Source organism: Heterodontus francisci, chromosome 27, assembly GCF_036365525.1.
Source record: "Heterodontus francisci isolate sHetFra1 chromosome 27, sHetFra1.hap1, whole genome shotgun sequence".
NCBI lineage: Eukaryota > Metazoa > Chordata > Chondrichthyes > Heterodontiformes > Heterodontidae > Heterodontus > Heterodontus francisci.
The window spans coordinates 66,582,397-66,598,865 of NC_090397.1; the positions used below are offsets into that span (position 1 = coordinate 66,582,397).

General features: G+C 41.9%; 1 protein-coding gene across 7 annotated transcripts in view; it reads left to right on the forward strand.

Annotated features, from left to right (window-relative positions):
- sfmbt2 (Scm like with four mbt domains 2) overlaps nucleotides 1–16,469 on the forward strand; it is a 225,592-nt gene that overhangs the window by 183,940 nt on the left and 25,183 nt on the right. For all 7 annotated transcript variants that reach the window (XM_068059522.1, XM_068059517.1, XM_068059520.1 and 4 more), the window contains 4 exons: nucleotides 993–1,102; nucleotides 12,731–12,906; nucleotides 13,834–13,994; nucleotides 14,501–14,764. In XM_068059522.1, coding sequence (XP_067915623.1) covers nucleotides 993–1,102; nucleotides 12,731–12,906; nucleotides 13,834–13,994; nucleotides 14,501–14,764 — 711 coding nt within the window. The remainder of the gene's footprint in view (nucleotides 1–992; nucleotides 1,103–12,730; nucleotides 12,907–13,833; nucleotides 13,995–14,500; nucleotides 14,765–16,469) is intronic.

The following is a 16,469-nucleotide window of genomic DNA, read 5'->3' on the forward strand; positions in this document are numbered from 1 at the left end:
TACTTCAGGCACACATGAAATTTTTAATCCCTGGCGACAGGGGTCTCAATGTTCGTTAAAAGGGACGTCAAAAGCCCCCACGTCGCCTCTTCTGTGGAAGGCCCACCAAATCGAGTGCCAATTAGGCACTTAACTGGACTGCGGTGGGCCTTCCACAGGATCAAGGACCCCGGTGACGGTAGGTCCCAGGAAAGGCGCTGGATCCAGGCCACAGGTAGGTCAGGGTGGGTGGGGTCTCGCAGGGTGGGCGTCATGGGGGAGGGGAGTTGGCAGCAGGGGCAGGTGGGTGGCTCTTAGCGGGCCACCCCTTCCCGATGCCAGGTCCCTTGTTCGACCACTAAGTGCCTTTTAATGAGAGACCGCCCCCACCCCCCAGAGCTGGCAAGCAAACTGCACGATTTTTTTCTGCTGTGCTTCCTGTGCGGTGATAGGGCTGCCCGCCGCTCAGCTAATTGCGGCAGGGTGAGGCCCTTAATTGGGCATTAATTGCCCAGTTATGGGCTTCAATTGGCCTTCCTGCCCTGGACTTAATTTTGGCAGACGTGGGCTGGTGGCGGGGTCATCTCTGCCACTTTCCCACCTGATTATATGCTCCCCCACTTCCAAATCCGCCACGTGGGAGAACATAAAATACCCCTCCCCCCCCCCCTTGTGTACTTAGGTTATAATTTCACTGTGAATGCAATTAATAGTCTCATTCCATACATTGTATATATTCCTTCAAACTAATATATGCTTTCTTTGCCACTTGGATGAATTTGAGGATTAACATAATCTTATTTTACCCTGAGCTAGTCAATATTGATAATGACAAGAGTTTTGGAATTTTATTTCTTGGCCAGTAATGAGAGAACTTGTACAAGTTTTTGTTCCTTGATTCCAGTTCCTTGACATAGAGCTGGATCTAGGATATTAGCTGCTACGGCGAGTATAATTGAAATATTAACTGGCTTTAGAATTGATCTCTGTGCTTTTTTATGTCTTTGAAATAGGTACTCACTCTGTTGATTAATGCAGCCTACAAACCAGGCCGTGTGCTCCGGGAATTGCAGCTTGAGGATGACCCAGAATGGAACTGTCAGGAAGAGACACTAAAAGCCAAGTAAGTCGAACGGTGTCTGCTTCTATGAAGATGTGATTAGTTGGTTTCCTGATAAGTAAATTACTGAGTGATATTGGGTAAATAACTCGCAACATGCTCAACATGTGAGTTGCAAAAGGTGACGTACTTGTTTTTCAGTCAACCACAAGTGCAATTATGCACCTTTATAAACCACAATTGTTGATGTTTATCAGCTTAATTCATTTTTTAAGTTGAAAGAAGAAAGCACTATTTTATGTGAACACTTCACACATACTATGGAACAGTTGTCCAATACTCTTATGCAGTTGTGTCATGTTGATGAGTAATTGCTTTCAGGCTTGCTGGTGTACAAGCTGTGAAATGATAAAAAAAAATAGCAGGTAGCTAATTGTTCCTTAATCAAAAATAATTTGCAGGAAGTACATTTGTCAGTATGCATCAGTAAAATACATTGAATTTGGAATGTCGGTTAGCTATGAAGAAGAAGAAATCGGACATCCCTGGAAGCTATATTGAAAAATAGATTGCATCTCCATTGTACAAATTGAATGCAGATATATTCTGGAAAGTGCTGAGTTATTATAGATCAGAATCTTCCATGTTATTACATTTCTCCAGAGAAGTATCCCGTATCCCATTCTGAGAGTTTTTTCATTCTTTGAATCATGGAAGTGCCATTGTTCTTATTGCCGATGACGCTATACTTTACTGAGTGGTTAACTTCCAGTCTAAAAGATGACCTACAAACTATTCAGGCAGATATGGGCAGACGATTAGCCTGTTACTTTCGAATCTGAGAAGACCAAGTTGATAACTGTCAAAAATGGTGAATGTGATGTTGTCAATCCATTTTGAATACAAAAAGGTTAAAAGCTGTCTTCAGTTAAAGGTTCAGTTCCTTGGTTTGGTAGTCACATCTCTTCTATGATAAAGCAAAGACAGTTGGAAAAACTCATAAGTTCACAAGAAAGCAAGATTTTCACCTTTGGCAACTTCAGGTTTGTCTGGTCACTGATGGAATATCATAACAGCTTGTCAAGTTGCAGGAAAACATAATTTTTGCCTCTGAATTTGGTGCAGCCCATTTCGTTAGCAGAACCCACACCCTCCAACATCAAAGGAAATTGGCTATATACTCAGTTCTCGATAAGGCAGGTGGAGTAGTACTACAAAGGTTGATGGTATTTAAGCCATAGCTCCATGATTACATCAGGAATACCAAAATTATTGCTGATACACCTCAGCATGCTGTGTCAATATTAGAGCACTGTTATTTCAAATCAAGAAGTTGTGAAATGTTAGCTCAGCAATGAATTTATGATTGCGGGATTTGGGATTTCATGTCGAAAATAGCATCTTGACTATCTAATTACTACCTTGTTAGCTAATGTCTTTATCATACTTAACATTCCTGTCATATTTTGAAGTCCGGACTGATTGTTTTCCCTCATTTAGATAACTAAGAATTTTCTCATATTGGGATGTGGTGTCCTAAAATAATAAATAGCTATCTTGCACTTTGAATAATTTTCTATTGAAAGAATGTTATCTTGCATTCATATGATTTTAAGATGAGGAGAAAGGTTTTTTTCCACTTGGATGTGAATGATGCTTTGGAGTGTTATGTTTCTTGAAATAAATAATTTCTTGGGTAACAAAGGAAATAACTACTTTTTTGCTCTTTGTTTTTTTTTGGAAGAGTGAAAGACTTCAGTCTTTCCAATTTGCAGTGGTTGCATATGAGCACTTAACATGCTTGTCCTACATTCCTCCGTGTGTTGTTAAATTAATTTCTATCGATGAGTTAATGCCTGTCTAAATATAGCATACAGAAGAATGAAGTACAAGGGTTTTAAGCATTTATACATGAAATTCACTGATTGAAAAAATATGCCTTTTATATAATTTGTACATTTGCTTAAAAAGGTTTACATTTTTTAAAGAAACAACTCTTTGAGACTGTGGGCTGCATTTTACATTCACGCCACCAACGTAAATAATGGCAGTCTGCCGTGCGGACTGCATGTCGTGAAACCTCTGCGGTATTAAACGCAGTGGTCCATTTAAATGTCCAGGGTGGACCTTCGTCCTGATGATGTGGAGGGGGCATGCAGTCCATCCACGGCAATGACGTGAGCCCTAACATTCAAGTTAATTATTTAAAGATACTGTTTAAAAATAAAATAAATTGATCCTGACCCTCTCCCACCGCCCCTAATAACCATAGAACTAATTACTTGCCCTCTTTTCCCCCCCAAAACACTTACCTTGTGCACCTGACCTTCCCCCCCCCCCAAAGTTCATAAACTTTAAACTTTAGCCCTTCCCACCATCCTCTAGACCAAAATAAGTCTGACGCTGCTCCCCACTCCTTCACTCCCGCACTGAAAAACTTAACTGCTACCCCCTCCCCACCAGTGTTCCGCCTTGGATCCCCGAACAGGGATCCGAAATCGCGGGAGTGCCAGCCACTGGCACCAATATCGCTCCAGGACGGATGGTGGGAGTGGAACAATAATCAATTTGTTCATTTAAATAAATTTAAATATTTAAATGGGGCCCCTGTCGCTGAGCGGCGATGGGCTGCCACAAGGCCTCGCCGCCGCCAGCAGCATCGGGCTGGGCCCATGGCAGGCCTCTGCCGGAGGCATTCTTGGCCCCCAGCCCCCTCCCCCTGCCACAACCCCTGACATCATGGGGGGGGGGGGGGGGGGGGGCTGTAAAATTCAGCCCTGCATGTCTCCTCATTTAAGGTTAATGTTTGCGCATGTTTACTTTTTCAATCAAATTTGTTTTTATACCCGGATATAGGATTGGATTGTGAGCACTCTCCATTTGAGTTTATACATGCACTTCTAGCTTTTATACAAAACAAAATCCTGCCTGATCAATAAGTATCGTTTTAGATTGTACTGTCAGGCTTAGCACAACTATAAAGTAATGTTGATTCGTACAAAATGCTCTTTTATTTCTTTCTGACAGTACAGTGTGTATGTGTAGAATTAGTTACCAAGAGGATAAAAGTGCAGTATTACTTTAAGATAGATTTTATGCTTTTAAGATCTATCTGTTTGAAGCTATTTAATTTTTTGACTTGTTCTAAAAGAAACGTAAAATAAATGAATTCCTCTGTGTGGTGTATGTTAATACCTGTATTGAAGTACCATAGACAATTATTTTGAAAGCTTGAGGATGTTATCTGAAGCATTTTGTACATAAAAGCATAATTAACATCTAAAAGACTAGATGCCTGAGTAGTTGAGCTTTTTAATGTTTTGATGCAGTAAATACAGTGACTAATCAAGTTAAATTGTAGGTGTATAAATAAAGTGTATAGAAATAAAAACAGTTAACAGGTATAAAGTGATCATTCAAAAATGTAGATAGTTTCTTTAAATTATTACAACTTTTAAAAATTATTGTAGCACTTTTATATTGTGCCAGTCCCTGCTTTCTCTCTCTCTGCCCCACAACGCTCAGCATATACTTCTTTTCAGCAAGTCTTTAGGAGGTACACTAGCCCCCTTCCAGAGGTGCTTGCTTCAAGTGCTTTGAAGGTATGGAAGGAACTGTTCTGATGAAAGGTCAGTGAGCGGAAACATGAACTGTGCTTCTCTCTCCACAGATGCTGCCAGACCTGCTGAGTATTTCCAGTAGTTTCTGTTTTTATTTCAGATTTCCAGCATCCGCAATATTTTGCTTTTATTTATAGGAGGATGTGTGAGTTAGGATATAGGCAGCAGAGTTTTTCATCTTGGTTATGGATAGTGGAAGATGGGAGGCCAGCCAGGAGAGCATTGGAACATTTGAGTCTGGAGGTAAGAAAAGCTGGAGGAGGTCTTCAGCAGCAGATAAGTTGAGGCAGGAGTGTAGATGGGTAATGTTACAGAGGTGGAAGTAGGCGGTCTTTGTGATGGAGAGGATATGAGATCAGAAGCTCAGCTCAGGACAGTCTGGTTCAGCCTGAGATGGTAACCAGGGAGGGGAATGGAATTGGAGGCAAGGGAACTGAGCTCATATGGGAGACAAATGGCTTTGGTTTTCCCAATGTTTAATTGGAAGAAATTGCAGATCATCCAGTACTGGATGTAGGACAGGCAGTCTGACAACTTAGAGGCAGCAGAGGGGTCGAGAGAGATGGTAGTGAGGTAGAGCTGAGTGGCCCAAAGGGATATTTTTAACCCCTTTTGGCTTCTTTAGCGTCCTTGGCAATATTAAATTTAATGTTCAAATCTGGATACAGTATATTCATGTTAATGCTCCATTAATAAATATATAGGTTTAATTACTGTATGAACTTATTGAACTTTTTGTGGATGTTTGAACAATTTTTAATATTTATCCTCACCACTGCTTCTGAAGATGTCAAATCCTTGTTGCAGAATGGTTCCACAAGTGCCAGTTGGCTTGTGTTTTTTACAGGGAGATACAATAACATGCTTTCACAAATGCAATTTTGCTCTCAAACTAAAATGCTAATTGATGTTGCCCCCCAGTACCTCATCAATTTGGTTATGGATCATATGCAAGTCTCACCAGTGATTACTGTCTGGATGTTTGTTCACATCACAGCTGAGTCTGTTTCACAACTGACGTCCATACTTCTGGTCCATGACAGTTTGATACTGGGAACTGCTGTAATGCTGCATTGGAGTCACCCTAGAACAAAGAACAGTACAGCACAGGAACAGGCCATTTGGCCCTCCAAGCCTGCGCTGATCTTGATGCCTGCCTAAACTAACACCTTCTGCACTTCCGGGGCTCATATCCCTCTATTCCCTTCCTAGTCATATATTTGTCAAGATGTCTCTTAAACGTCGCTATTGTATCTGTTTCCACAACCTCCCCTGGCAGCAAGTTCCAGGCACTCACCACCCTCTGTGTAAAAAACTTGCCTCGCACATCCCCTCTAAATTTTGCCTCTTGCACCTTAAACCTATGTCCCCTAGTAACTGACTCTTCCACCCTGGGAAAAAGCTTCTGACTATCCATTCTGTCCATGACGCTCATAACTTTGTAAACCTCTATCATGTTGCCCCTCCACCTCCGTCGTTCCAGTGAAAACAATCCGAGTTTTTCCAACCTCTCCTCATAGCTAATGCCCTCCAGACCAGGCAACATCCTGGTAAACCTCCTCTGTACCCTCTCCAAAGCCTCCACGTCCTTCTGGTAGTGTGGCGACCAGAATTGCACGCAATATTCTAAGTGTGGCCTAACTAAGGTTCTGTACAGCTACAACATGACTTGCCAATTTTTATACTCTAAGCCCCGACTGATGAAGGCAAGCATGCCGTATGCCTTCTTGACTACCTTATCCACCTGCGTTGCCACTTTCAGTGACCTGTGGACCTGTACGCCCAGATCTCTCTGCCTGTCAACACACTTAAGGGTTCTGTCATTTACTGTATACCTCCCACCTGCATTAGACCTTCCAAAGTGCATTACCTCACATTTGTCCGGATTAAACTCCATCTGCCATTTCTCCGCTCAAGTCTCCAACCGATCTATATCCTGCTGTATCCTCTGACAATCCTCATCATTATCCGCAACTCCACCAACCTTTGTGTCATCCGCAAACTTACTAATCAGACCGGCTACATTTTCCTCCAAACCATTTATATATACTACAAACTGCAATGGTCCCAGCACTGATCCCTGCGGAACACCACTAGTGACATCCCTCCATTCAGAAAAACACCCATCCACTGATACCCTCTGTCTTCGATGACCGAGCCAGTTCTGTATCCATCTTGCCAGCTCACCTCTCATCCCATGTGACTTCACCTTTTTTACCAGTCTGCCATGCGGGACCTTGTCAAAGGCTTTACTGAAGTCCATATAGATAACATCCACTGCCCTTCCTTCATCCATCATCTTTGTCACTTCCTCAAAAAAGTCAATCAAATTAGTAAGACACGACCTCCCCTTCACAAAACCATGCTGTCTCTCGCTAATAAGTTCGTTTGTTTCCAAATGGGAGTAAATCCTGTCCCGAATAATCCTCTCTAATAATTTCCCTACCACTGACGTAAGGCTCACCGGCCTATAATTTCCTGGATTATCCTTGCCACCCTTCTTGAACAAAGGCACAACATTGGCTATTCTCCAGTCCTCTGGGACCTCACCTGTAGCCAATGAGGATGCAAAGATTTCTGTCAAGGCCCCAGCAATTTCTTCCCTTGCCTCCCTCAGTATTCTAGGTTAGATCCCATCAGGCCCTGGGGACTTATCTACCTTAATGCTTTGCAAGACACCCAACACCTCCTTTTTGATAATGAGATGACTGAGACTATCTACACTCCCTTCCCTTGACTCATCATCCACCAAGTCCTTCTCTTTGGTGAATACTGATGCAAAGTACTCATTTAGCACCTCGCCCGTTTCCTCTGGCTCCACACATAGATTCCCATCTCTGAACTGTATACAACTACAAGGGCCAAGCAGAGTGCATGATACTGTACTTCGGTATCTATATATGTCTCAGTGCTCCAAGTTTCAAAGGAAGCTGAAACACCCAATTATATGTGTTAGTAAAATCTGGCTGACACAAATGAAATCACATTTTAGATACCTGACTTGTACCAGGAAATATAACCAAGGCAAAATATGTAATATAGATTGTTCCTTTTTAGCATATGTATAATGGAGATGGTGTGAAATTAAAGTTTTATGTACAGAGAAGTGTGTGTATAGTTGTATGAAGTTATAGCATCACTGGAAATACGACCTATAGAATTGGGATTAACAATAAACTATAGCTAGCCCCATGTTCTTTAAGAATATAATATATAATAAACACCCTGGTCCACTCCTCCATTACCCTCACCACCTCGTCCCCGTCCCATGGCACCTTCCCCTGCAATCGCAGGAGGTGTAATACCTGCCCATTTGCCTCCTCTCTCCTCACTATCCCAGGCCCCAAACACTCCTTTCAGGTGAAGCAGCGATTTACTTGTACTTCTTTCAATGTAGTATACTGTATTCGCTGCTCACAGTGTGGTCTCCTCTACATTGGGGAGACCAAGCACAGACTGGGTGACCGCTTTGCGGAACATCTCCGCTCAGTCCGCAAGCAGGACCCTGAGCTTCCGGTTGCTTGCCATTTCAACACTCCCCCCTGCTCTCATGCTCACATCTCTGTCCTGGGATTGCTGCAGTGTTCCAGTGAACATCAACGCAAGCTCGAGGAACAGCATCTCATCTACCGATTAGGCACAGTACAGCCTGCCGGACTGAACATTGAGTTCAATAATTTCAGAGCATGACAGCCCCCCATTTTACTTTCATTTTTAGTTATTTTTTTCTTCCTTTTTTTTTACATTTTTTTTTACATTTTTTACAATCTTTTTATTTGCATTTATTTCATTTCATCTTAGTTTGTTCAGTTTGCTTACCCACTGTTTTTTTCAGGTTTGCACTTGCTGCTGTTCAATATTCAGTGTATTAACACCTAATCTGTACTAATGCTTTGTCTTTCAACACACCATTAACATATCGTTTGCCTTTGCTCCATGACCTTTTGGTCAGCTATGTGGCCTGGTCCAATCTAGACCTCCTTTGTTATCTCTTGCCCCACCCCCACCTCACTTGCTTATAACCTGTGACTTTTCTAATATTTGTCAGTTCCGAAGAAGGGTCACTGACCCGAAACGTTAACCCTGCTTCTCTTTCCACAGATGCTGCCAGACCTGCTGAGTGGTTCCAGCATTTCTTGTTTTTATTTCAGATTTCCAGCATCCGCAGTATTTTGCTTTTATCCCATGTTCTTTAATCTTATCAATGTTGTATCTTATCTGCAGTACTTCACTTGAAACACAGTTAGCTAGTAATGTTCCATTCAGTTTCATACAGATTCACTGATTTGTGCAAAATATACTGTTGAGTACATTGCAATCCTTTACTTTGTGATCAGTCCTCATATTGAATGCCAAGTCCTAAGTCCCATTCTCCCATCAGCCCTGTATTGGCTACTGGTCTCCTAACACCTCCATTTTAAAATAAAAATCTCATCCTTGTGTTCTAACCTTTCCATTGCCTCAGCTCTCTCTATTTCTGTAACCTCCTGCAGCTCTACGTTCGAGAACTCTACATTCTCCTAACTCTGTCCACTCACCCTTCCCCCATTTCCTTCACACCACCATTGGCAGCTGTGCCTTCAACTGACTAGGCCTTAAGCTTTGGAATTTCTCCTATATACTTCTCCACCCCTCTCTCCTTCAGACCCTCCTAAACCTGTCACTGACCAAGCTTTTAGTCACCTATCTGAATGTCCCTTCTTTGGCTTAAAACCACCCATCTGCAAACTGTCCATTTCTTTGACTTTGGACTCTTCTGTATCCTATCCTTCCATCTTCTCACCATTGGTGGTCATGTTAACTGTGTAGGGTTCATGCTTTGGATTTCACTGCCTAAATGCCTCTGCCACTCGACTTTCCTCTACTTCTTTAAGACTGTCCTTAAAATGCAGTTTGAACAAGGGTTTGCGCGTTCCTTGCGATATCTCTTCATTTGGTCCGCATTCAATTTTACTGGGCACATCTGTGAAGTGCCTTGGACAGCTTTTCCACGTTGGAAGTTCTATATAAATCCATGATGTTTCTGCCTATAATCTTAGCAAGAAACATTAAGATTTCTTTATCTTAGACAGGTTTCCTTTAACACTGATACAAATACCTGTTTTAGCTTTCTGCTTAGTGGTACTAATTTCTTTTTTCATTGACACGAAGAGCTGCTGTTCCTGTAACTGAGTACATTGTTCATGTTGGTTGAAGCAAATATTACATTTGATCAACTGAGAGATAATGGCCGGAATTTTACGCCACCCCGATGAACGGGATGGTGGTGGGGGGTGGGAGGGGGGTGCGGGGGTGGCATTAAAATGGAGTGGGAGGCACCAGGAGACCTTCCCGACCTGCTCCCGCCTCCGCTGCCACTTTATGCAGGGCGGTGACGGTGTAAAACGGCCTGCCCCAGGCCAATCAAGGCCCTTAAGAGGCCACTTAACAGCCACTTAAGGGCCTTCGCCTGCTTTCATGCGGATTTTACACGTGGCAAGCGAGTGCCTTGGACCTGAGAGAAGCCGCCTGAAAAAACCAGGCGGCCTCCGAGCATACCGGGATGCCCTCATGGTCGATCACACTGTGCTCGATGGAGAGCCGTTCCTGCTATTCCAACCACCTCAAGACCCAACACGCCCCCCTTCCCCCCCCAGTCGACCTTCCTTGCCTCGCCGGGGCCCAACCGATTACCCCCGGCGAGGCAATCAAAACTTACTTTCCCTCCCGGCTCCCAGGCATCTTCTATTCATGCTTGGTTGCAGTCCCACCAGTGGCCACTGCTTACCGGCAACTCTGTTAGGCGGGACTTCCTACCTCAAGCTGGTGGAAGTCCCACCTCACACCAATTGAAGCCCGGGGACCTGAAAAATATGGGTCGGATCCCCAGACGAGGCGGATGAGGGCTCACCACCGACCTTTTAGTCGGTGGCCAGCTCCCGTCCGCCTAGGGTAAAATTCCGGCCAATGTGTTTTTGTTATCTTGTATGTATTATTTAAATAGTAGCAAATCAGCAAATCTAACATCCCACAAAATGTAAAACTACTGAAGTCTGTCAGTTTACACAGAGGATCTCGAATATAAGACAGATCTCAAAATGTAGAATCACAAAAATATTTTGATCTTTAAATGGAAAGATATAACTGCAAAGGATCGCATGCGTCAAGTTTAAGAAATATGTTAACCTGTTGTTTATACGAATATGAATGGAAACATCCTTAATTTATAAGTAAAATTCTTTCTCCTAGAACTGATATTTCATTGGTGAAGTTTCAGCTGTTATTTTATTTGCAGGATTGTTTTCACATTATAACATTTAGTTTGGTATCACAGAAGCTTTGCTCTGACCTTTTTTAATAAAACAGATACATTTTTAAAAGAGAAAATCTCTAATTGTAGTTATAATCTTACCTAATGGGCAGCTGTTGTATGTCCTCATTGAATCCTGGACATTTATTATTTTGTCTTTAATTATCTAGTAGTAGTCTATAGATTGTGGATTGAAGATCCTGTTGCAACAGAATTCCAAGTACCTAGTGTATGCTGTAAACTGAATTCTATAAGGTTTCAGCCTAGAAATTGGGCGATGGAGTGCCCATTTTTCAGTCATTATGCTGCCTACTAAGTCCCCAAAACATTCACACTTCCAATTGGAAGTGTGCCAGCACTGGGTAAGGAAGTAGCTCTTGCATCAGGAGTGCACACCAGCAACATTCAAAGTTAAATTAATGTATGCCGATGAGGGTCCTACAAGAATTGGAGGGCTGTAGTCCTGGAGGAGGTTACAGAGATGGGGAGGGACAAAGCCATGGAGGGATTTGAAAACCAGGATAAGAATTTTAAAATCGAGGCGTTGCTGGACCGGGAGCCAGTGTAGGTCAGTGAGCACGGGGCAATAGCTGAACTGGATTTGGTGCAAATTAGAATACAACAGCAGAGTTTGAATGAGCTCAAGTTTACGAAGGGTGCAAGGTAGGAGGCTGGCTAGTACAGCATTGCAATAGTTGAGTCTAGAGTTAATAAAGGCATTTTTGAGGGTTTCAGCGGCAGATGAGCTAAGGCGGGGTGGAGTCGGGTGATATTATGGAGGTGGAAGTAGGCGATCTTGGTGTTGGAGAGGATATAAAGTCAAGCTCAGTTCAGGATCAAACAGTGGCCAAAGAGATGGAAGGAGTTGGTGGCTGGGGAGTGGATGATTGTGACAGGGTGCTCTTCCCAATATTTAATTGGAGATAATTTCTGATTATCCCGTACTGGATGTCGGACAGGCAGTGTGACAAATCAGAGGCAGTGAGGAGACTCAAGAATTTCCAAACTGATGTCATGATTTGAGCTTAGTGACTGTACATCAACCACTGTTACAAAATGTATATATATATACTATATAAAACTGTGTTGTTAATCATAGTAGTGATCAGTTTATTTTCCTGATTTTATCAAGATTATCCTTACCTGAATAGGTAAAAGATAGACTTGTAATACTTGAATAAATTTTGTTTTCTTATCAATTTTCTCCTCTGCCCCTTTGCTGAATTTTAGCTGGGGTACAGTCCCAATAGTCTATCAATCATTTGTGAGCTCTGACAGTGTCAACAGACTATTTGATCATAGGATCACTGGATAGCCACTGGGAGCAGGAACTCTGGTTCACTAATCCAAGCGCTCCGAAGGCCATTGTTGCATCCCTACTGCTGTTCTGGCTAAGATTTTCTAATTCTTTATGGACTAGGCATCAAGCGTGGGATCATCTGCGTCTATATAGCTCAGCTGCCTTTAGGATAAATTCACTGAGCCAGTGGAGGTCAAAAAGTGTTAATCACAAAATATATTAATGTATTTGATCGTGCCTTGTACCTTTTGTCAAAATTGAGTTTAAAAATAAAATTTTTTCTGGTTGCACAAAAAAATTAGAATGCAGGTTCTTCACTTTTAGTGAATTTTGTAAAATTAATGTGCCTGTTTTTAAGCAATAAAAGTAAACAATAATGCAATAAATAAATCAAGCTAAAAATCTCCCTTTCAGGCCTTCAACTGTAGGTTTTAAATTGAGTAAATAGTTTTAAGTGGATTATTTTTATCATTTATTCAAAGGTACAAAGGGAAAACATACAGGGCAATTATGAAAATCGTAAGGACAGCAGATCGGGTTGCAGATTTCTGCAGAAGGACTTGTATGAAGTTAGAATGCTGCCCAAACTTGTTTGGACCACTCATGGTTACTGACAAATGCCCCGAGAATTGCTCTGTTCACACAAAAACAAAATACAGTAAGTATTGTAACTAGGTAAATATTAGAACTAAGTATCATGACACTATGAGCATTATGTCAGATTCTGTTGAAAATAAATGGCTTCTTTGTACATGGGCACAGCTACATAAGTGCAAGCATTATTTGTTTAAAATCTTTCGATGCCACAGTCAAAAATATAGACAGACCTTTGCTGACCTCGAAATGTTTTTTTACTATTCTTGTCATGGTATTTATAGAACAATGAATCCAGGCTTTTAGTCTCATTAAAATGTAATTTGTATCCACTTAGACCACTGAGTTCTTTTTATCATCTAGGACTCTGAAGTAAGGCAGGAATTAGAAGGAAGCAGAGGAAATCAGTACAGGCTGTTCTGTACATCGTGAAGTTGATTACAGAGAAGCATTCTGTGTTTTGGGAACAATTTGCTTTGTCATCTTCTTAATGTTCAACTCTTGTGTTTCGGATTACAGTTGCTTTGGATTTTTGGTGTACTGCCTAATTACTTTGTACACTTGTTAGAAAAATTATTAGTTGCTATACAAGTGTAGAATAGGAACTAACATGATTTTGAGAAATATATGTTTAGAATATATGTACAAAAACTATTCCGAAAATGGCTTAACGATGAATAGTATACTGGTGGAAAGTTTAGAGCAGCCTAACATTTTTTTGTTAAAAGATGATGTCATTTGAAGTGTCTTGCAAATCAGTATATCAAGTTCGTAAAATGAAACCGCAACAGTAATGATCACCAAATTCATCACTGAACTGACCAATTTTCTAGCTTAAATTAAAATGAAGGGGAAGAAGAGTAAAATTCTGCAGTTCAAGCTTATCCTGCAAATTAGAGGTGAATTGTTTGATCTTCATATTCAATAATAACAGGAAAGTGATGATCTGATGTACATTCATTGGGTACATTTTGCTTATCTTTTGTCCCAGCTTATTACTATGGAAAAAAAAAGAAAATCATCAGACCTCCCGTTGGTCACGACAGCATAGAAAGCAACAATAAAAAACCCGCAAGACGCAGGAAAAAGCGTAGGTCCTGTTTTGTCCAAAAGAAAAAGCGTTCATCCACTTCAGTGGACTATACTCCACAGGTATTAGATGCATTTTATTTGCACAGGCAATTGCAACTTTAAGTTGCTGGCTGACTAAAAGTGGTAACTTCACTAGCTACAAATAGTTGCCATGATTAGCATGTACTTGTTATGTAGGATTGCGGTAATTTTTCTATTTTCTAGTTATGCAACTATATAAATGTATAAGATTTAGGACAGAGAGCAGGAGAAACATTTTTGCACAGAGGGTTGTGAGGCTATGGAAGAGTTGGGAATTGAAGCAGAGACAATGTCAATATTTAAGAATTTGAATAGGTGGTTAAAGATGTATTGAAATGTTGGGGAGGGGGTGGGGGGAGGACGTGGGATTAGAACGAATGCTCGTATGGAGGGTAAACACAAGTACATATTTATCCCTTGTCCTCATGCTGAGGTTAATGCTGAAAGCAAAGAACAATGATTGATTCCAAGTCTTGGCAAATGCAGCAACATCTGACTTTTTATTTGTACTTCCACATTATGTATTTATCCAAAATCAACTACAGGAAAATGGAGAGGAGAAAGAAGATGGTCATCTGATAGATGATGAAACAGGAAGTGATGGAACAAGCTCTGAGCAGCGTGATGATCAAACAGACACATCCTCTGAAATGCCTGATGCCAAACCAAAACGATTAGGAAGGCTGAGATCAGCTTCAGAATTACCCCAGCCTCACACAGTAGACAGGGCAAGGCGAAAGAGAAGGGTGCGAACATCATCACTTTCTGAGGATGACAAATATGATTCTCTCAAATGCTCAGCACCAAAGGTAAATTATAAGATGTGTTCAGTGAACTATGGTTATTTTGAGTTTTCATGTTGAATTTATATCTGATACAACAAGAACATGTAATTATAAAGTATCTTTTACATAGTAAAATGTCCCAAGGTGCTTCACAGGAGCTTTATAGAACAAAATTTTACGCTGAGTCACATAATGAGATATTAGGGCATATGACCAAAAGCTTGGTCAAAGAGATGGGTTTTAAGGAGCATCTTAAAAGGAGGAAAGCGAGGTAGAGAGAGAGAGGTTAAGGGATAGAATTGCAGGGCTTAGGGCATTGGCAGCTGAAGGCACAGCCACCTATGGTGAAAATTGGAGATTGTCAAGAGGCTAGAGTTGAAGGAGAGCAGATATCTCAGAGGGTTGTAGGGCTGGAGGAGATTACAGAGATAGGCCATGGAGGGATTTGAAAACAGGGATGAGAATTTTAAAATTAAGGCATTGCTTAACTGACTGCCAGTTAAAGTCAACAAGCACAGGGGTGATGAGTGAATGGGATTTGGGGCAAGTTAGGATACAGGCAACAGAATTTTGCATGGCCTCAAGTTTAAAGGGGGTAGAATGTGGAAGGCCAGTCAGGAGTACCTTTGAATACTCAAGTCTAGAAGTAACAAAGGCATGGATGAGGGTTTCGGCAGCAGATGAGCTGAGGCAGTGACAGACTGGAGTAATGTTATGGAGGTGGAAGTCGGTGGTCTTAGTGATGGCGCGGATATGTGATCGGAAGCTCAGTTTGAGGTCAAATATGACACCAAAGTCGCAAACAGTATGGTTCAGTCTCATACAGTTGCCTGGGAGAGGGATGGAATGGGTGGCTAGGGACCTGAGTTTGTGGTGGGACTAAAGACAGTAGCTTCAGTCTTCCTAATATTTAGTTGGAGGAAATTTATGCCCATCCAGTACTGAATATCGGTCAAGCAGTCTGACAATTCAGACACAGTGGAGGAGTCGAGAAAAGTGTGGGAAGGTGGAGCTGGATGTCATCAACGTAGAGGTGGAAATTGACAATTTAATAATTTTTTAAAAATTAAATGGTGGAAGTACATTTAACCTAACCTATCGGTTGTGAAACTGAATCAGATTGGATCAGCTGGTCACTTTACCTTCCATTCGATTTTACTTTCCACAATGAACAAGAGCTTTCAACTCGGCGGTCTTCCGACACGTAAGGGCCGCTGAGGAGCCCCCGCGATATTTCGCGTAGGGGCTCATTTAAATAGTGGGGGTGAAGGGCCACCCCCGATGACATGTAGGAGTGGCCGCTGCGTCCCCGGCAACAGCATCTGGTGCCACCGCACAGGTGCTGGTGCCATTTTTAAAGGGCTTTAAGCCCTTACATTTAATTTTTAAAGGGACATCAGTTGTAATTTTTATTAAATATGAAGTTGTGATGGAGGCCCTTCCCCAACCCCCACAATGGTCATCTAATTGCCCGAAATGACCAACAATTCATTTCTCATATTCCCAAACTTTCCCCTCCAATCTTCAATCTTTTGCCCTTCAACCCCTGCCCACCATCCCCATATCCATTCAAAATTATTTTCCTCACTCCCCTACTGCCTTGAAAATTTTATTCCTCCCCCCTCCACACCAGGCTCTTGCCTCAGAACTCCATGTGGAGTTCCAAAGGTGCACGAAGGCCGAACAGAGGCCGTAAAATCGGCATGGGACGACCGCTGCCTGCAGGTAA